We start from the raw sequence: 19346 nt of genomic DNA, 5'->3' as shown, positions 1-19346 counted from the left end.
ACGATCCTCCTCGCTGGCAGGGTCCATTAATGTTAGCAGCAGACGACGGTAGCGAGAGCGACAGCGCTGTGTACTCCGAGATCCAACGGGTCAGAACGTAGATGGGTGCCGGGAAGCGTCGCTGTGGAGCCATCGCATTGGGACCGTGGAGTGCAGGTGAGTGGAGAACTGTGTTTTGTCACTCATTGTCGTCGTGCTCCCTATCAGCAATTGAAGCTTGACTGGCGAAACATGTTCTAGAGGAAAGCGAGAAGAAACGATCATGATGCGGTCGAGGAAGTTTCATTCGTCGGACTTGTCGTTGATTTCCATGGGAGGAGTGTGTACGAAGTCGAGGCGTGGGTAGATGGGCTGTAGCTGTTCGAAGCGTGACTTGGACCGAAAGCTGAGACGCCTCCGCGAACGTGGCCTGGCAGGAGGAGGGGAAGCGCCATAGCCCAGGGTGGCAGGGCTGCGTAATCCTTCTTAGCTCCCCATCGCTCCCGCGCGCATTCGAAGAAGGCGTCTGGCATGGCGTGTTCTTCGCTCGCTCACAGGCCTCCGAATTCCATTGTTTTCGCCCGCACCCCCAGCCCGACTTCACAGCAACCCGGCAAATTCCCAGACGTAACGTCATGCCCCTTCCAGCCCTGCCGCAAACGTCCACCCCTCCGCCGGCCCACGGATCACGGTCCTCTCAGCGTAATTCTTTGCATGCGCCAGATTCTTTCATTTCTTTGCATACCACGCTTGTCATGCGGTGCTTGCGTTGCGTCTGCTCTGCCGCTCGAGCTATTCCGAGGAAAGTGATTGAGTTCCCTTGACGTGAGGGCTATCTCCGACAGTGCGGGTCTCAGCACTTGGGAGACTCCGTTTCCGCAAGTGGATTGGTACATCGATATGGTCCACAGTGCCGTACAGGGTTTCTACAAACCGGCCCAAGGTCATGAGCGCCCACAATCTCTTCAAATGTCGCGAGGCAGTCTCCCTTCGCTTCACCACTCAGTTCTCCCCTTCGATAACCCTCCCCGATCTCCTCCTCCCCAGGAGTCCCTCTCACTACCATATAACCTTCGGCTCTACTCTCTTCCAGCATGTCTTTCGAGACCGCCCCCGCAAACCCCACCAAGAACTTTCAGACCATCCTCGCTGGTCGCAAATGCTACCGTATGTCGAAGGACAAGAATGAGGTCGTTTGGCCTCCGCACCTTGAACGGGCACTTATGGAAGGTCTGCCCCCCTTCTCGCCCTTTCTCTAATCTCTGTAACTAAGCTATTTGCAGGTCTCGAAAAGTATACGCCCGCCGAGTCCAAGTCCCCCCGAGGCTTGACACGCTTCCCAAATCGCAACAAGTTCATCGCGGAGTACATTCTCAAGAAAACCGGCGAGATCCGGACGGCCAAACAAGTCGGCAGCCGCATCCAGCAGCTGAGAGACACCAGTGCGGGCAAAACAAGTGAGTATCGCGATTGATAGACGGGGATTGTGGATGCCAGCATCTGCCCCCCCCGGTATCTGTCTGTACGCCAGTTGATCGAGAATCTGACTTCTCTTCCCGTAGTCATGAAGGCGATTTCCGATCGCCATTATGAGATGATGCATCCCACCAGGCCGAGCGAGCCGCCGCAAGACATGGGGATGGCCGACGTCTACTTCAACGGGAACGGAGGCATGCTTCCTCCCATGAATCAAGTCATCCACGTGTACATCAGCGTCCCTACGCCTTCCGCCGCCTGGACCGAGACGTACGGCCAGACGTCGCGCCAAACAGAGGTCAACATCCTCTCAAGCTCGGCGTACTCTTGGGGCGAGCCCCGGCCTCTCCGGGCCATCGACCCAACTGTGACGTTCACGTCTCCAGCCCCGATGACCTTGTGGTCGAGTTTCACCGTTTATTGCGGCTCGACGGTCATGCACATCGACCAACCTAAGGCGATGAAGATGCGCATGACGGACGGGTTCGGCACGAGCTCCTACCTACACTGCGCAACGCTCGCACCCGGCTACTGGGATACTCTCTGCACCTGTGCCGGTACGCCCTTCATTCCTCCACGTCTCGTGGCAGGACGCTTCCCTGACTTGTTTCTGTCTCCAGACCTGTCGCCGTACATCATCGTCCAGGAGATCACCAAGCAGCCGGCCAACCCGACGCAGAAGCCGATCCCAGTGATGATGATCCACTACCACTTCAACACGACGAGCGCACCGCCGCTGTCGCCCTTCGCGCTTGCCGACGACGATCTCGAGGTGCGCATTATTTTCTATTCGCCGGGATCCCCACGCCCCGCCCCTTATCCCTGTCCCCCTGCCGCCCTGTCTCCTGTGATCCCGGCGAGCCTCTCTTCCATGTCCGCGCCTGTGCGACCCACGCTGACCCGCGCCTCCCCCCCTCTTCTTCCTTCTGCCCGCGCCACAGGTGGATTACGAGAGCGACGAGATGCTCCCACCCGCGACCGCCCACGCGCTCAGCACGAGCTCCGACTCGCCGTACCCCAGCGACCGCGACAGCTCGCCGTCGTACTCGATCCCCGGCTTCTGCTCGCAGCCGCTGAGCCCGGTCGAGTGGACCTCGGCGACCCAGCCGGCCTGGGCGTACACGCACGGCCAGGGCCAACACCACAGTCAGCAGCTTCCCCTACCCCTGCCCCACCCCACCGTGTCGGCGGGGAGCAGCAGCAGCCAGGCTTCTGCTTCGCAGCTTGCGCCGTCCGGGTACGCCAGCGCGGGTGGGGCGTATGGCATGCCCCCGGTGGCGCCGCAGCACCAGTCGCGAGGGTACCACTCCGCGTTCTGAGTTCTGAGCCTGCTGTCGTGGGCTGGTGTCTCGAGTTTCAGCATTGGCATTGGATCGGACTCCCTCTGCATTTGGCTTGCGCGCACATAACAGCACCCCCGTCGTCGGACTGTCGCGTGGCCGCCGTCGTCGTCGTCACCGTCTCGGCCATACATTATTTGCTCATAGAATTGCACCGACCCCCCCACTGTATATCTAGCCAGTATAGGTTTTGCGCTATTTATTCGCCCCGGTTGTTGTTGTCCACGCTTTCTTGTAGTTGTACTATCGCTATGCGCTCTCGTTGCATTACAGACATCTCGGTTACTACCCGTTACTGCTGTCTATGCTTAGCATGTCTTTCCAGGCAATGATATACCCAGTGATCAAACATCTTCTCTGCGTATGCGCACTGTCAGACGTCAGCTTTTCGCCGGTCCCGGAGGTCGCCAGGCGCGCCGCGCCAGGCACTCGTCACCATAGTGGCCCACGCAGGACACTCGCAGTGGCAGCGTGGCCTGTAGCGCCGGGGGGTGGCATGTTCACAGCTCCCGCTGAAACCAGAGTCGCGGGACGAATTCGATAATCGGCACACCTCACGTCATCGTGGGACACCCAGACCGTCAAGTAGATCCGTCCAGTGGAATTCGAAGGCTCCCCGATTCCTGGAAGGCATGATGTTCCCAAGTGCCGCAGCCCTGGCGCCGGGGAGAGGCCGCGGGAGGCGCCCGAGGGAGGTAAGGCCGGGCGTGAGTCTAATGCCCGGCTTCGCGCGCGGACTATGCAAACACTCCGTGCTCGTCGTCCTCCGCCCTGTCTGCACCCGCGCGCGCGCAGGGCTGGCGGAAGAAGCAGGTGCGGCACCCGGGTCTGGGCGCGCGGAGGCGAGATCAGGTCGTCAGATTCCGACGGCCACCAGCTGTGCTATAGTGCCCGCTAGAACCACCGCAAGTGCGCGTGCGGCCGCGGGTGAACGTATGTGTCGGTGCGCCCATATAGATATAGTGCGTATACATGCAGATTGCATTACATTGCCCCAGGGCCGGGCGGAGGAGGCGTGGGCTTCTAGCCCCGCCGTGCGGAGACACCTCGGGCGGGGGGGGGGGGGGCCGTTCGGTGCGCGACCCTGCAAGTGCTGCCGCGACATATCGCTCGAGATGCGCTGCGTACAGGACACCGACTGTCGCAGGACCACCTTCTCGAAGGTGGAGGCAGCGTCGCGGACGCGGGCTCAGCCCTGCTCCCTCCGATTGCGCTCGCGAGCCCGAGTCCGAGCTGTCAAAGAGGGCGAGGGGGAGGACGTTTGCGGGAATTGGATGGACGAGATGCGTCCGCGGTGACGCGTGCTGCGTACGGGTTTTGTGGCGTACCGGGTGGGCGGCCGCGCGATGGGTGTGCGTTCGCGTTGGTCGCCGGCGAGGAAGGGTCTGGGTTGCCTGACGCTGTCAGTGTCCTGTCCTGTCGTGGGTGCCAGGACTGTGGGGTAGAGCTGGCGCGCGTTCGCGGGAAGGAGACGCCAGCGCGAGCGTGGCGTTAACAAGGAAAGCCAGTAGCCAGAATACGTCGGCGTCGGCGCACACGGACCGTTTCGAGCGCAGCGGCCTGTCGGAGAGTGCTACGGGGAGTGGATGGGAAACGCCATGCCCTTCTGGGCCTCACGTTGGTCGCTCAGAACAAGAGTGCGTGCAGATTCCGGCTGCTCGCCCTCGTAGGGGGTGGTCGGCGGCGAAGGTCCGACGTCGCCCATACTTCGCCCATCTCACATCGCGCGTCGCGTGCATCGCATGGCGCACACGAATCGTATTGGAAGCTGTCCGCAGTACGTACGAGTACTCTGACTCGCGACTCCAACTTCGGGTGTCCGTCGAAGTGGGGCTCTTACTAGTAGTCGGCCGGCGTTGGCTTTCGTATTCTCATGACGAACAAAGTGCCGATGCTGGGGGCAAGCCCGCAGTGCACTCGAGCTGCCGTATCGGGATCTAGCTCCAGGGTCCCATGCCGATAGGATCGATGATGGAATGTGAACGTAAATCTGGACGTGGACGTCGGGATGTCGATGGACAGCACTTGCGGCGGAGAAAGACGGCCAATCATTGACAGCGGCCTCGCACTGTGAGTGTGCGACGTGCGTAAGTATGTAGTACTTATGTAGCATTATGCTTCCTGTACATATTCAAGATCGGATCAGAGGGTTACGCCCAGCTGTCGACATCAGATACCCAGCATCATTCAAACGTCTGAACGAGGTTCAGCTCGCGCGATATCCACGTGTGCCTGCACATCAGCCTGTCAGCGTGTTCTTGTCAGTCGTTTGATGGCATATAGCAGCAGGTTGGTAACGAGACCTGCATCTACTATGGAATGCGATCAGGCTATTACGACACAACGCCCGACAGCTTCCTCCGGATCGGGGAATTTCACGGCTCCCAAGCTCTGAATCAATACCGTTGGTCAGCGTGGGCCTGCTTTTTGTAAGATGACCCGAGTCGTGGCGTAGGCCAGTGAAAGTCAGAAAGCAGAGAAGTTCCTGAGGCGTCGTGTTTTTGTTGCGAGTGGACGACGTGCCGCAGCGGAATCAAACTCCGAGTGGGAGCGACCTATAACATGGGAATGCTGAACATCAGCATGAGGTACCGATGGACCGGCTGCAGCGTTTGTGCCCAGCGAGGAACCGAAGGGTGCCAGGAGTAGCTGTGAACTCCTCGGTGGCGGACTGAACGACCATATGGTCGCACAGATGGTACGTTATCGAGGAGGCATATGGCCCCGAGGCAGGGAGAATAAGCGATAGCAGAGGCGAAGAGAAGCGGGATATCAGAGTCATCGCATCGTTTTCATGCTCGTTTAACTCGTAGTTCGTTTCCGACAAGACTACGTCGGGAGACGCCTCCAGCTAACTTGCCATCTAAGGACGTCAGAACGTCGAGTTCGCGCCCCCGTTCCTAGGATTGCACTGCCCGACTCCCAAACCGAGGCTGCTGGAGCGTAGATCATGTCAAACGACATGGCATCACGATCGTTTGCGCAATCACTGTATGTGGAGGTTCCGGCAGACATTTAGCTTTACGTACGCAGGAGGTTATTCGACAACTACGCCGATGGTCAGTATCCACGAGGCAGGCCCTCTATACCGGGTGACAGAACGTGGTGCAACGCGCCGGAACGGAAGTGCGCCACTGATACGTCGGCGCATCGACTCTCACCCGAAGCCTCTCCCATAACCAACATATGTATCCTCCGATCGGTCAAAAACAGATTCTTGAACGTGATCGTCTCCGCTCGACGGTCTCAGAAACACGACTCGTAAATGATGAAGGTCACGGCGGACGTCCTGTGGAAACCAAGTGGCGGGGCGATATCCGATTTCGGGCGCGATGCGAAGTCCTCTGCTGGTTGCAATACTACAGGACCTGAATCAGGAGAAGTCGGGTGCGGCTGCAGATGAGAGGCTCCAAGAGGTGGAGGAGGGTCCTCGTGGTTGGCAGCGGCGTCCCCGCCAGGGCGCGTATCCGCACATGACCGCGTCCAAATCGGGGCGCCGCCAGCGCCCTTGCCGAGCCGACGATGTCCTTTCGTCGTCACCCACCACTCGCCGTCATCCCCCCTGCATCGTACTCACTGCCTTGCACCTCCTCCGCGACCAGGCTCAATCCTGTCCTTACGGCAGACGTAGAAAGCAGGCCCTGAAGCGTGCGCATTTGATCAACAGAGTTCTGTCGAACTGGCTGTGTTCCGCTCGGTACCGTCCCGGCCCGACCTCGCACTCGTCCGTCGTATTCCCCTTGCTCCCGAGCGCTGGTGACACCGCACTCGTCGACATATTCGACGTCCCCCACAGCCTACTCACTCGTCTACTCTAATGGCCGACGAGCAAGACGTCCTCCAGGAGCCAAAGCTGGCGCCAGTGTCTACCGACGCCTCCGAGCCCGAGCCCGCGGGGAAGAACGAGCTGTGGGTTAACCCAGCCCCTCCACTGCCGAGGACTTCATATCGCCCGGAGAACGCTCTGGATGACATTCCTGCGATATCCTATGCTCTCCACGTCTTCCTGCGGTCTCACATGGTCGAGTCCGAAGAGTTCTGCAAGGAATACGACCCGAGGATGTGAGTTGCCTTCTTCATCGTGTTGGTCGCGCGTCATTCATCACACATCCCTCTGCCTCTGCCCTTCGGGAAATTTGCCCCCTCACTGTCGCCTGGCTGCTGTCGTGGACCACTTGGACGCGTGCAGGGAACGGCTGTATGTCGCCACAGGTTTCGGCCTGATCCAGTGTGTGAAGGGCCTGATGTCTTTCGAGGACGAGGTGAGTACAGTTTACCTACCCTAAATCTCGTACTTCCCTTCATCCCCCCATGTTTCATCACTTTTCTGCTGTTGAGCGCTGCAGTTGGTGAGATGAGATAGACCGCTTGGAGTGTTCAGGCCTATTCCGACGACCAAGGCATTTGGTCACCCAGTTATGGTTGGGAGTTTTCACATAACCTGCTAGCGGACGTGCGATGTCCTGGATGGGCGTCGGTGCAATCCCACGGACTAGTTCAACGACTTGCCTTTTCTTATTTGGCTGGCTTATTCAACATCATGCGAGCCGTGTAGCTGTTGAGTTGCCGGACATACGCCAGATGCTGTCTGCCGTATCTTCGTCTCATGGCCTGCCGCTCTGCCACAGGAGAAATGTTTCGGGCACTGTGGAATCGCCGGACATGAGATATCTAACGGCTCTCCCCGGATATGTCTCGGAGAAAGACAATGATGCAGAGGCTCGGGCCCTATGTCTTGCTTGCCAAGCAAGGCGTCTGAGCTCCCAGAATATCAATCCTACTCGCACGGATCTCTACACCTCGTGCGCTTGCGTGCTCCCTTGCGAGCGAGCGCACCGCCGAGTTGGCAACGCTCAGGGGATTAATGTGCGCCGGACCAAGCCGAGCTATTGCGCACAGGCTCATGCCTGGTATCAACTTCGTTTACGGTTGATTTGCGGGCTTGACCGTGCGTTGTCCACGGATCTCGAAAACGGCGTCGATTCTGGATAGAACGTCCGAGGGCTGATTCTGACGCGTCCGCTTCCCCATCTTCGTCAGGGTTAACTAACCCACCCTAGCATGACACGTCGACCTTGGTGCGGACTGGGTGGTGCGTCGTACATCGTGCGATGCTCCGTGATCGTGGTTCGCAGACCATTTATTTTCCCAGTGGATGGAAACTTGAAGACGCGCCTCTCGCAGTCCCCTGTGGCGCCCGGTGGGTGGTTGGGTGCAAGACAGATGCCTCGAGAGCTATCTCTTTTGGTGGATTCGCGCCCATTTCAAAGACAATCTTCGTCAGTGGCACTGCGTCAATTTACGCAGTTCGGCGGGCGGTGACAACCAGCGCACTCTGGCCATCCCTCTAGTAAAAATGTGGCTCATCGGATTCCTTGACTGTCCCTTCTTGGCCGAAACATGCACTACGGGGGCGTCGTTCTCTAACTAGCGGATACGCCCCGGTTTCCATCAGGCAGGCTGAATGCATGTTCTCGAATATCATCTCGCGGTGTTTCGTGGGTGGTGATTGTGGAATTGAGATGCGTTCTTCTGCTTTGACTTTCCGGTTGCACTCTGCCCTCAGAATGTCCTGAATCGGCTTGTGCCGTTTCCGGCTGTGCACGTGAGGCTGTTCCTCATGTTTCTATTCTCGGTACAAAACCTCGATTTCCCCTTCGACTCTTCCATCTTCCATTCTGATACAATGTTAATCATTCATCCGCAGGATTTAGTCGATGCCATCGCAAAAGTCCGACACGGCAATGGCATTGCCAGCCAGCACAGGAAGCGTGCGGCATCACTCCCTACTCGCTTGGCCGGCCTAGTGGTCGGCTCCCTGAACACCTCGGGCGTCGGATTCATCAAGAGCATGACTCCCGTAGAACGGCATGCTGAGCTAGTTTACGCTGAGAGCTTGTTCGAGAAGGTGAGTGGTTCAAGGTCGAAGTTCATCTCAATTCGGTCTCCGCTTCTTCTCGGGCAGGTGTGCTGTCATTATGTGGTTTCGAACCCGAACGGTCATGGCCTAATCCAGGTCAGAAGTCCGGTACTGCGGTTTTACTCAGGTCGTCCCCAGATCTCCGTGTGCTTCAGGCGGAGCTAAGTCGTGGTAAGCGGCCTTGGGGGAACATCTTGCTCGAACGTCCGAGGGGTAAAGGCTCCGACGCTCGTGAGATTCAAACCACAGACGTCTCGGACTGACTGCCACAGGCCAGCGTGGGCTGTTCGCCCCGACGTTCTGCTTGATATCCATCGGGGATTGAACTCTCTACGTTCTCTTCCAAGTTTCAGTCTTTTCGTGGGTTTGTTTGGTGACCGGGCTTATCATGTTGCGGGTCCCGTAGCCCCCTTTCCATCTGCGTGTTGATTGCATTCTTCAAACCTTACAATCAAGGGCCCAGGCGCCGAGATCAGCTTGTGCCGACATCGGGGCACTGCCACCGTGCATCCCCTCTCGTTGACACTGGTATGATTGCTGTTGGACTCATATGGCAAGGCACGTCGCGAGAGCCATTGGAGGTCCGGAATAGGAGGCAAAACGCCTCTTCACGCGTATGAATCGTTGCTAGCGATCTCACGTCGATGAGCTGGATGCACCTCGTCTTCTGAGATTCTCCGGAACCCTCTACACACTTTGGCCTTCTCGGATTGGGGCTCAGCCAAAGCTGCGGGTGTGCTCGAAGTCGGTGTGTCTGCGATCAGCGACGGATCCTTCTGTGGTCGGTGATAGGACGAGGATCTCACGAATGCCACACACCAACTTGGTTATTCGCTTGCGAAGTCAACGTGCATGGAAGACCACACGGCCTTCGTCCGATTGCGCTCACGGCCTTTGTAAAGTCCGATCTTCTAGCTTTTCATGAGACTGGACGATACCGATTACTCACGAGACGTTTCCTGGAGCGCAAGTTTCCATATCCGACTGGTGTGTGACGTCGTGGCTTTTTTGTACAATGTAGCGTATGTTCGCCACATTGTACAGAATAATCCTAGTAAGGTTTGGCCCTGTACAGACTACCCACGCAAGATTGTGTACTGAAGGTCGGAGAGAACCTTTGGCTTTTACCTCATGGGCATGTTCGCCGGCCTGCGAATTTGTCTATGGTGCCCTGGGTGACTGCTCCGCCGCGGACGCGGTGCTGATGTTGTGCCTCTATTCGGCTACTCAAGGCTGCACATTCATGCATTCTCACTCTCCCTATTTTCTCAGGCCCTGTTGGGTATCGTATATTCCGGAGACTGGCTTGCGTTCATCAAGGAAGCGTATGTACCGTACCGTTTGTTCCCCAAATTAGCGCGATTGTTTATCACTCCGTTTCAGCCTGAACATGAGAACCACAATCAGCATCTACCGCCAGCTCGGCAAGTACATCGAGGCTATGGACGCGGAAGCTCAAGCCAAAGGCAAGGGTCCCGAGGACATATCCATCGACGCCGATTTCCGATCCGGTGTCTACCTTGGCGTCGGCCTCTCAAACCTTATACTGTCGGTGATGCCGTCACGCCTGCTAACTATCGTCGAGCTTTTTGGGTACAAGGGCGACCGCCACGCGGGCCTCGCGTACCTACAACGGGCAGGAGGCTGGACAGCCGAGTCGGACGAGCCCTCGGTCGGCCTAGGTACGTCTATCTCCGTTCATTCCTTCGCTGCTCTGCTCATCGGCCCACCCTCGATCACGTGTTGGTTTTGACGCACGGCATGTGTGGGAGTAGCGCAGGAGGGAGTGCGGCGCGCTATCTGTGACATGTCGCTGCTCATCTTCCATCTGGTCCTCTCTAGCTTGACGTTCGAGGGGGTTGATATCCGCATGGCGCAGAAGATACTCGACTATCACATCAAGCGCTATCCGAACGGTACGTACGTGGCTCTTAGGTCCACTTACAGCACTGTCTATTCCTGCTGTATTGTATCTTGCGCGCTTGCGTCGTACGTCCCAGATGGGCGTCTTCCAATAGCGCGCGTTGCCTGCCGCTGTCCGTAATCTTGCTTCAATTCCTCGCTTTTGATTTTGATTCCTCGGCGAGGCGAGGGTTTCTCTGTGGCTTTCCGAAGCGCTGACAGTGGATTCCGCCGGCCGTCCAGGTGTCTTCTTCTTGTTCGGCCAAGGCCGTTTACATTTGGTCCGCAGCCAGCCTGCTGTAGCGCTCGAGTACTACCGAAAGGCGCTGCAAGCTCAGGAACAGTATCGGAACCTGCATCATATATCGTTCTGGGAAATGGCCATAACCAACCTGGCCCTGTGGGACGTCTCAGCGTCATTGGAACATTGGCGCACGCTGGCAGCAGAGGCTTCGGTACGTCGCGTTACCCAGCTCGTTGTCTCATGTCTACTCTGGCTGGCCGTGTTCCCCGATCGGGCTGTGCTTTGCCCACATTCCCTTCTTCCCTTCCTCCTACCCAAATCGGCTCGGGCAGACCATATTGCGACGGAGAGTTGGCTGCTCATAGTCGGTAACTGACGACGTGGCGCCGCTTTGGCTGCACAGTGGTCGAAGTCAACGTACACATACGGCGTAGCGGTCTGCTTGCTGCAGATCGGCGGGGAGAAGCATACTGAGGAAATTTCCAACCTCATGGAGAGGGTTCCGGCGCTGCGCAAGCGTATCGCGGGTAAGTCGATACCTCTGGAGGTAAGTTTCCGTATCCTCGCGCCACCATCATGTACTTACGCGCGAAACCCACCTGCGCCACTTCTTTTCTCATTGACACATGTTCGCCATGCGTTGCGGGGCCCGATGCATTCCCAACTTCTTCTACTTGCCATCATCGTTGCGTTATCGTGGGGTGTGGACCGGCGGCAACCATGAACCTAGAAATTCGTTGCACGCAAAGCACGGAAGTTCCAACAGCAAGGCGGGCGGCTCGCCCTCTCAGCGCTCGAGTTTGCGTACCTTTTCTTGGGTATCGCACACGCGCCCCGCAACGTCCTGCAGAAGCGCATGCTGCCGCTCGTCGACGAGCAGCTCACCGAAGTGGAGAAGCATGCGGCGGATCCCGGACAATATGGCTCGGGCAACGGCGCGGGCGCCGACGAGTTCTGGGACGACAAGTGCCTCGCGAACTTCTTGCGCGCGATCTGCCTTCGGTACATCGCGTACCCAGACCCGGACGCCGTCCTGGATGGAGCAGATGACCGAGACATATTGGAGAAGCGCGCAGGGGCGGAGAAGGACGCCAAGTCGGCGTTCGAGCAAATCTTCCGCGACGGCCCGAAGATTGTCTACGACCACTACTTGGTGTACCACGCACGTAAGTGGTGTCAGTCCGATTGGGCCTCCGCCGTATTGCTGGGTAAGCGGTGCTGACGGTTGTACTTTTGAAATTGAAAATTGGGCAGACTTCGAGTACGCACGGCTACTGGCGTGTCAAGGAGACAAGGAGGGAGCGCGGGTACACTTGGAGATGGTTCTGTCTGGTGAGCTGTCTTTCGCTTCCGATGCCGACGGGCGAACGGACGTGGACTCATGAATGCTGGTACGCGTCCACTCGTAGGCAAGCCACTCGAGGTGGCTCCTGGTTCTCGGAAGGTACGACTACTCTACTTCTTTAGTCCAAGTCTGGTTGAGGTGCTGAGATCTCTGTTGTTAGGGCAAGTTCAGTATGGAGGTTCGCACTGCTGCGGTCTTTCGTTCCTTAGAGATAATGCTGACTACTATCACAACCTATTACCACAGAACCAGCTTCATGTCCGAGCACATGCTGCGATGGAGGCTATTGACCGCGGTAAACGGCTCTAGACACTTCGAAAGACAACTTCCTGGACTTCTTGTAGTGCACCGCACTGGTACGACCTATCATGGACTAATCACGCTAACCGCTCAGATGAAGTTGAATTTTATTGTATACTACATCGCGACGCCGATGGTTGCTATCCTGGTTTCTAGTTGCGCGAAGAATGTATAGATAGACCGTATCGCTCAGCAGGTGTATCGAACATATTGCTTGTGTCCTCCTCCCGGGTGCGTCCGGTTGCATCAAGGCAAGGGCTGATGTGTTCTCCTCAATTAGCCACAAGAACTAGTATGTATGTCGTCCCTCGCAACCTCTCGCTCAGCCTCTGCGTTGTTTGAGGCGGCTTGAATTGGGTCATAACCATGTACTTGTGGCGGAACTGCTGTTCGGATATCCGGGCCGATCAATACCCCACACAGCGCCTAATGGTCGCGATCAGGGTTGTAGCCGCCGACGTCGCTGTCGGCGTCGACACCTCCCTCTCGTCGTGGTCGCTCCCTCGTATCCAGCCTCGACAATGGCGCAATACCACCACGGACATTCGCATCACCACCACCACCCCGAGTCGTTGAGTTATCCGAAGGAGAACTATGGTGCTGGTGCAAAGTGGATCAAGCACCTCACCCAGAATCGCTTGGGGACGTTCAACGGTGGCCATTTCTCGGACGTGAACTTGTCCTCAGTGCTCTATATCCACCGCATCGACAACCAGGAGCATGTCAAGTTGGAGGTATGGAGCGCCCCGGGTCTCACCAAGCCGAGCTTCGAGGAGGCCATGAAGCAGAAGTTCAGGCCAGCGCGGAAAGGGGAGAATTTTGGTCCATCTTGTGAGTATCATATCAAGTTCTCGTGCATGCTTTTGGTCTGACGCGCTGCAGGGGTATGGGATGCTAGTCATATGTGCATGTTTTCGGGCTACTAACTGGCACCTAGACGAACCACTGGTTCAAGGTTTCCCTGACGATCCCTACGTATTGGGAGCAGTATGAACAGGTCCAGTGTACGTGCTAATCAGCTATGCGTGGGCAGCATCTAACGCAGCAAGTAGTTGAGTTCGACCCTGACTGTGAGGCCATGATCTTCACCACCGATGGCACACCTCTCCAAGGCATCACCGGTGGGTGGGGAGGCGACCGGCGCGTCGAGTACATCATCCCTCGCGAGGCCGTCAAAGCTGGAAAGCACGAGTTCGTCATTGAATCTAGCTGCAACGGCATGTTTGGTGTTCCGTGGAACGGTGATACCATCGCCCCTCCCGACGTGAGTTCTATTATTAGCACACTTGACAGCCTCCGCGCGGGCTGGAGAAACATACGTGTACCCCTGGTAGTATGCTTAGGATACAGCCTGTATCCAGTGGAAAAGGAGTCTACGCTACTCTCCACTATGCACACATCGACACTTCCCGACGAGTGTCACGGATAAGCAATTGGGCTGGTTTGGCGAGCTGCTTGCTTGGTCCCGAGCGCTAACCTCTGCCTAAGATGAACAGGTTCTTCGGCTTGAGGTCCGCGGACCTCGTCGTCCTGAACCTGGATGCATGGCACCTTCTCTGGGATTTCCAGACCCTTCGTGAGATCACGGACAATATACCGGGAAACACCGCGCTACAGAACAAAGCCTTGACGGTCGCGAACGAGATTATGAACGTCTTCGACAAGGGTGACGTCGGCAGCATCAATCATGCGCGGAAGCTAGCAGAAGAAGTATTCGGCGAGGATTGGGATAAGAAGGGCGATAAGATATACGAGGAAGGTGCGAAGAAGGCGCAGGTGTGGGGTATCGGCCACTGCCACATTGATACTGCCTGGTAAGCTCCGCTGCTTGCAGCCATTTTTCGGATTTGTTGTTCAAAGTAGATCTAGGCTCTGGCCGTACCGCGTCACCCAACAGAAGGTAGCACGTTCGTGGTCTACCCAGGTCGACCTCATGGAGCGCTACCCGGAGCACCGATTCACTTGCAGTCAAGCACAGCAGTACAAGTGGCTCGAGCAGGTGTGTTCCTTCCTCACTCCGCTTCCCTCCTATGCTCACATGTTTCCTCGCAGCTCTACCCTCCTCTTTTTGAGCGCGTCAAGGAGAAGATCAAAGAAGGCAAGTTCCACCCCGTGGGCGGCTCGTGGGTTGAGAACGACTCGAACATGCCCTCGGGAGAGGCGCTCGCCCGCCAATTCATCTTGGGGCAGCGGTACTTCGAATCCCGCTTCGGCGTCCGCTGCAAGACCGCGTGGCTGCCCGACTCGTTCGGTCTGACGGGGGCACTCCCGCAGCTGATCCGGCTCGCGGACATGGACTACTTCTTCACGCAGAAGCTGTCATGGTGAGTGGCCTTGGAAATGCAATCTTGTATCTCATCGGGCACCGAGGGATCGGACGATTGGTGTGGTTGTGTGGGTCCATACACTGACGATTTGCGTGTCGAATCGGAATTGTTGCAGGAACAACATGTGAGTGCAGACTTTTCCATCGATGTATCAGGGAAAGTGAATCTGAGATTCCGCGAATATGGACAGCAACAACTTCCCCCACTCCACGTTCAACTGGGTGGGTATCGATGGGACGCAGGTTCTCTGCCACATGACGCCTGTCGGTGCGTCTTTGACTTTCATACTTCCCGCCACGCCGCCATGCCATTATACAACGTGGTGGATACTGACTAGCTGACATGTTATCCGCGAGTAGACACGTACACGGCGCAGGCCACCGTCGGGGACGTCAAGAAGGGTGTTGAGAATCATAAGGTGCAATCATCACTTTCTTTTTGGCCGGATAGATAACCAACAGGGTATCGCAAACAGAACCTGGAGTCCTCTGGGACCTCCTTACTCGTCTTCGGCAATGGTGATGGTGGAGGTGGTCCCCTCGCAAAGATGTTGGAGAACGTGGGTGTTTCTCGTCGCAATGCAAATCATCCGTGCTTACCGTGGAATCCTCCTGTCCTCGTGTAGTTGCGTCGCATTCGTGCGACGTCCAATCACTCCCGTGACATCCCTCCAGTCAATATGGGTCATTCCGTGGACGAGTTTTTCGACGTCCTCTCCGAGGATTCCAACGCAGGGGCGAAGCTGCCGAACTGGAGTGGTGAGCTGTATCTCGAGGTATGCTGCATCCCCCTCAGTCACTGGTTGGTAGAAGAGATCCTGAGCAGTTTTGGCTAGTTCCACCGCGGAACATATACATCACATGGTGCGTTTCGCGATTCCGCCCGAGAACCACGCAGCTGAGGTATTGAGTTAGGCTCTATTAAGAAGGGCAATAGGAAGTCGGAGATCCTACTTCGTGACGTTGAGGTGCGTTTGGCATGCTCCGTCCTCCCCGGGCCGTGTGAAAGGTATTTACGTGCGCGGACCGGCAGATCCTCGCGTCGTTCGCGAGCTTGTTCAGGTTCCACAAGACTGACTACGTGTACCCGAACGTGAGGATCAACGATTGCTGGGAGAAGGTGCTGCTCAACCAATGTGAGTAGTAATGTCCTATATACAGAGGTAGTTATTAATTGCTTTCCGGTCGACCAGTCCATGATGGTGAGTCTAAGAGTGAGCTTAGACGGTTGCCGTACGGTTAATGGCTTTTCTTTGCCAGTACTTCCGGGATCCGCCATGTGAGCACACTCTTCAATTCTGCAGATGTATATCTATTGATCAAGGAACGTTCAGCGGCATGGTCTATGACGACGCGGAAAAGCTCTACGCAGAGGTTCGCAAGGAGGGCGAGGCGCTAATTGAGGAGGCTTTCAAAGCGATCTTCCCTTCCTCCGTTTCGCTCACCGACCCCACCTTCAAGAAAAAGACTGGCACAATTGTTGGCTATAACACGACGTTCTTCCCTCGTCGTGACATCGTCGAGATACCCCTTACTGGTGCCGCGTCAAAGTTGCGTTCGCAGGTTGTACAGTCGTCTAAGGACGGAAGTGTCGGCTTGGCATTGATGGATTGCACGGCTGGTGGAGGTGTTGCGTTCGGTACGGGTATGTACGCGGACTGCAAGCCTGTTTCCGGTATGTTCGTATCTTTTTTTACAATGATAGTGAGATTGACGAGGTGTCTTGCAGTCACTCGTGTGACCGTTGATCACTTCGTGCTGAAGAACTCGAGTGTGCAGCTAACCATCGCCGACGGTCGTATAAGCAGCCTCTATGACGTCGCGCTTGAGTAAGCCCGGCAGCTCTTTCGCTACTCAGAAACTCGCTGACACTCTTAATTCACAGGCGCGAGTTGATCCCGACTGGTGAAACTGGGGGGTTGGTCATCTTTGATGACAGGCCCAACTACTGGGACGCATGGGGTATGAACGATCCTGAGTGGTCGTACGTGGTACATGCTCACTCCGTTACACAGACGTCGAGATCCACCACTTAGAAAAGTTCAGGAAGCTCAAGTTCGAGAACGTTTCGATCGCGGCGGAAGGCCCTCTCCGTGCCTCACTTAAGGCCAACGTCAAGTACGGTCAGAGTGATATCAGTGTTCTGGTACGTTTCTGGCATTCCTGAGCCATATCGTGACGCTACATTCGTCGTATCAGATTTCGTTGGATGCTATCCCGGCTTCGCTCAAGAAGAACTCCCGTTCGTTTTTCCGCTTCGATGCCCAGGTCGACTGGCATCAGCGTCACGAGTTCCTCAAGTTCGAGTTGCCCCTCAACATCAAGAACGACTACGCGACCTACGAAACACAGTTCGGACACGTACAACGCCCTACGCACAAGAACACGACCTGGGACATGGCCAAATTTGAAGTCTGTGGTCACAAGGTAGACTGTTCCTTTACATGGGTTGGACGAGTCGATATCTGATTCAGGTGGTCCTGTTAGTACGCAGACTTAAGCGAGTATGGATATGGTGTTGCCATCCTGTCCGAGTCGAAGTACGGCTTCTCGTGCCGCGGAAACGTCCTGCGCATCTCGCTTCTTCGCGCTGCTACCGCGCCGGACGCTGAGCAGGACCAAGGCAAACACGAGTTCTCTTGGGCCGTAATGCCCCACCAGGGTTCCTTCTTGGAGTCGGACGTCCCTATCGCTGCGATTATTTTCAACTCGCCACTTCATGGTATGCTGTTCCTGTCTGGGTTCTTGAGTTGTTCTCATGTCATGCGGCAGTGCGACTCCTCGAGGACATCAAGGACGTGCCTCTTTTGAAGACGAAGCCTGCTTTCTTGCTAGAGGGTGCCCCGAACGTCTTCCTCGAGACAGTAAAGCGTGGCCTGGACGACAATTTCGAGAAGCACGACGCTTCTACCATTGTCCTTCGTCTTTACGAGGCGTACGGTGGGCATGGCTCCGTCAAGCTCAAGCTTGCGGACCACCTGTCCGTCGTGAAGGTGCTCGTCACGAACCTCTTGGAAGACGAGCTTGAGGAGTTAAGCGTGTACCAAGCGGAAGATTCATCATCAATCGTCAAGCTCAATTTCCATGGGTTCGAGGTCAAGACTATCAAACTTGTTTTGGGCCCGAAGAGGTGCGTTTTATGGTCACGGGAGAGATTGCATCATGCTAATGAGTGTCGACATGTATAGCGCCGTCCCGAAAAGGGAAAGTTGGGTGACGGTTGAGAAGCCCTCTTTCATCTGAAAGACGCATCTTTCTTTGCGCAGTAAAGTCATGCTGCATTGTATAGGATTGTTGACTCCTGAACGATTGGACGGCCGAATGCGTCTGTATGTGAGTGGATGGCTGCTGTTGTATGTATTACGTAGACAATCATAGGTCGATGTTTTCTTCAAACCTCGGGCACACTGCGAGAGCACAATGTCCCCCAGTAGCTTCATCGTGAGACGCAGGAATCGTCGACGCCCGTTGCAAATGTGTTGGGTCCGTGGAGGGTTGATTGGAGCGATCCCTTCATTACTCAGTGATGCATTAACCTATTAGCGCATCTCTTCCTGCACCAGCGATTGGGGCGTTCCGTATCATGGTACTGTTTAACGGCGGCTCACATCCCATGAGTATATCGTGCCAACCCTCAATCTCATCTTATGGATAGATTGCCTCGACGTGAAGCCAGCGCATGCGATCGTGGAAAGACCGCCTTCATGGCATGACGAAGGGAACAAACACGCTATGCTACTGACACACGAGAACGACGTCCAATAACGCGCGGCATAGGCGTATACGTCGGCTTCGAGCACGGACTTCGTCGGTGAGATTAGTCCTCCGATTGACCACCGATGACCACGGTTACGGGTGCAACCGCTTCAGAAAGCCACTGGAGCCTCATATTGGGATGCCCCGTGCGCTCGACGAAGACAGGCCATATGTCAGCTTTCGCTTGAGGGACGCCGGATGCCAACAACGATCGTAGAATTCAGCTCAAGAAAGGGGAATGACTTTTATTCCGGATCAGTCGACGTCGACAAACGACCAATCGCCTCCGCCGCGTTCTGTAACTCGGCGGATAGGCAAATTTCCGGACCTTCGTATATTACAACAGACTCCCAGAAGGCACGCCCACTCGCCTCCGGCACGCCGTGATGGTTTCGGTCAGAACGCCAGCGGATCATCGTATCGAATATGCCCGCAGCACCACTTGAGTGGAGCAGAATCGCTAGAGCAGCATGCACTCGAAGGAGCTCGGGATCGGGTAGGTCTATGCCAGCTTGTGCACGCCTTCGTTTCACTCCCCGGCGCCGAGCTGCCCTCTCTGCGTCGGCACTATCCGGGGCCGGTGTCTCAAGACTATAGTCCTGGAATGTAACCCGATCCTGCACGGGTATGGCACCGAGGAAGTTCGACTGGTGCGTTTGGATCTCATAGCAATTCGTGGTCTGGATGAGAGTCATGACGGATCGTGCTATGAACGGTAACGAACCACACTGACGTCTGTCGGTAGTAAACACCACTTG

The 19346-nt window shown here is 56.3% G+C and overlaps 4 protein-coding genes across 4 annotated transcripts; 3 read left to right on the top strand and 1 right to left on the bottom strand.

Moving 5' to 3' along the window:
- Positions 1-1073: 1073 nt before the first annotated feature.
- Positions 1074-2865, top strand: DICSQDRAFT_162711 (uncharacterized protein; the record flags this gene model as incomplete). Its single annotated transcript, XM_007368324.1, has 5 exons — positions 1074-1146; positions 1263-1436; positions 1542-2012; positions 2076-2227; positions 2397-2865. The coding sequence occupies 5 exons, from the start codon at positions 1074-1076 to the stop codon at positions 2772-2774; spliced, it is 1248 nt and encodes a 415-aa protein (XP_007368386.1). The 3' UTR covers positions 2775-2865.
- Positions 2866-6364: 3499 nt separating this feature from the next.
- Positions 6365-12729, top strand: DICSQDRAFT_90034 (uncharacterized protein). Its single transcript, XM_007368323.1, has 13 exons — positions 6365-6857; positions 6985-7057; positions 8503-8703; positions 9988-10040; positions 10099-10397; positions 10491-10631; positions 10861-11072; positions 11265-11408; positions 11592-12027; positions 12116-12193; positions 12271-12305; positions 12367-12384; positions 12453-12729. The coding sequence occupies exons 1-13, from the start codon at positions 6613-6615 to the stop codon at positions 12513-12515; spliced, it is 1998 nt and encodes a 665-aa protein (XP_007368385.1). The 5' UTR covers positions 6365-6612; the 3' UTR covers positions 12516-12729.
- A 260-nt stretch (positions 12730-12989) lies between these two features.
- On the top strand, positions 12990-18214 carry DICSQDRAFT_90032 (glycoside hydrolase family 38 protein). Its single transcript, XM_007368322.1, has 24 exons — positions 12990-13338; positions 13443-13510; positions 13559-13770; positions 13995-14320; positions 14376-14505; positions 14559-14831; positions 14953-14956; positions 15020-15100; positions 15193-15251; positions 15309-15392; positions 15459-15608; positions 15669-15696; positions 15748-15800; positions 15866-15968; positions 16026-16034; positions 16093-16111; positions 16167-16507; positions 16562-16661; positions 16718-16794; positions 16848-16978; positions 17032-17259; positions 17320-17554; positions 17605-17962; positions 18021-18214. The coding sequence occupies exons 1-24, from the start codon at positions 13028-13030 to the stop codon at positions 18073-18075; spliced, it is 3435 nt and encodes a 1144-aa protein (XP_007368384.1). The 5' UTR covers positions 12990-13027; the 3' UTR covers positions 18076-18214.
- Positions 18215-18833: 619 nt separating this feature from the next.
- DICSQDRAFT_172567 (uncharacterized protein) lies at positions 18834-19283 on the bottom strand (the record flags this gene model as incomplete). The annotated part of the gene is made up of 1 exon (XM_007368321.1): positions 18834-19283. The coding sequence occupies one exon, from the start codon at positions 19281-19283 to the stop codon at positions 18834-18836; it is 450 nt and encodes a 149-aa protein (XP_007368383.1).
- Between the last annotated feature and the right edge of the window lie 63 nt (positions 19284-19346).

This window comes from Dichomitus squalens (genome assembly GCF_000275845.1).
Source record: "Dichomitus squalens LYAD-421 SS1 unplaced genomic scaffold DICSQscaffold_34, whole genome shotgun sequence".
Taxonomy (NCBI): Eukaryota; Fungi; Basidiomycota; class Agaricomycetes; order Polyporales; family Polyporaceae; genus Dichomitus; species Dichomitus squalens.
This window is presented reverse-complemented; position numbering and strand designations above follow the sequence as displayed.

Coding starts and splice junctions, on each gene's coding strand:
- DICSQDRAFT_90034 (XM_007368323.1), top strand. CDS start 6,613: ATGGCCGACGAGCAAGACGTCCTCCAGGAGCCAAAGCTGGCGCCAGTG. Junction 6,858..6,984: donor AAGGAATACGACCCGAGGAT/GTGAGTTGCCTT, acceptor GGACGCGTGCAG/GGAACGGCTGTATGTCGCCA. Junction 7,058..8,502: donor TGATGTCTTTCGAGGACGAG/GTGAGTACAGTT, acceptor ATTCATCCGCAG/GATTTAGTCGATGCCATCGC.
- DICSQDRAFT_90032 (XM_007368322.1), top strand. CDS start 13,028: ATGGCGCAATACCACCACGGACATTCGCATCACCACCACCACCCCGAG. Junction 15,393..15,458: donor TCGCAAAGATGTTGGAGAAC/GTGGGTGTTTCT, acceptor GTCCTCGTGTAG/TTGCGTCGCATTCGTGCGAC. Junction 17,963..18,020: donor CTTGTTTTGGGCCCGAAGAG/GTGCGTTTTATG, acceptor CGACATGTATAG/CGCCGTCCCGAAAAGGGAAA.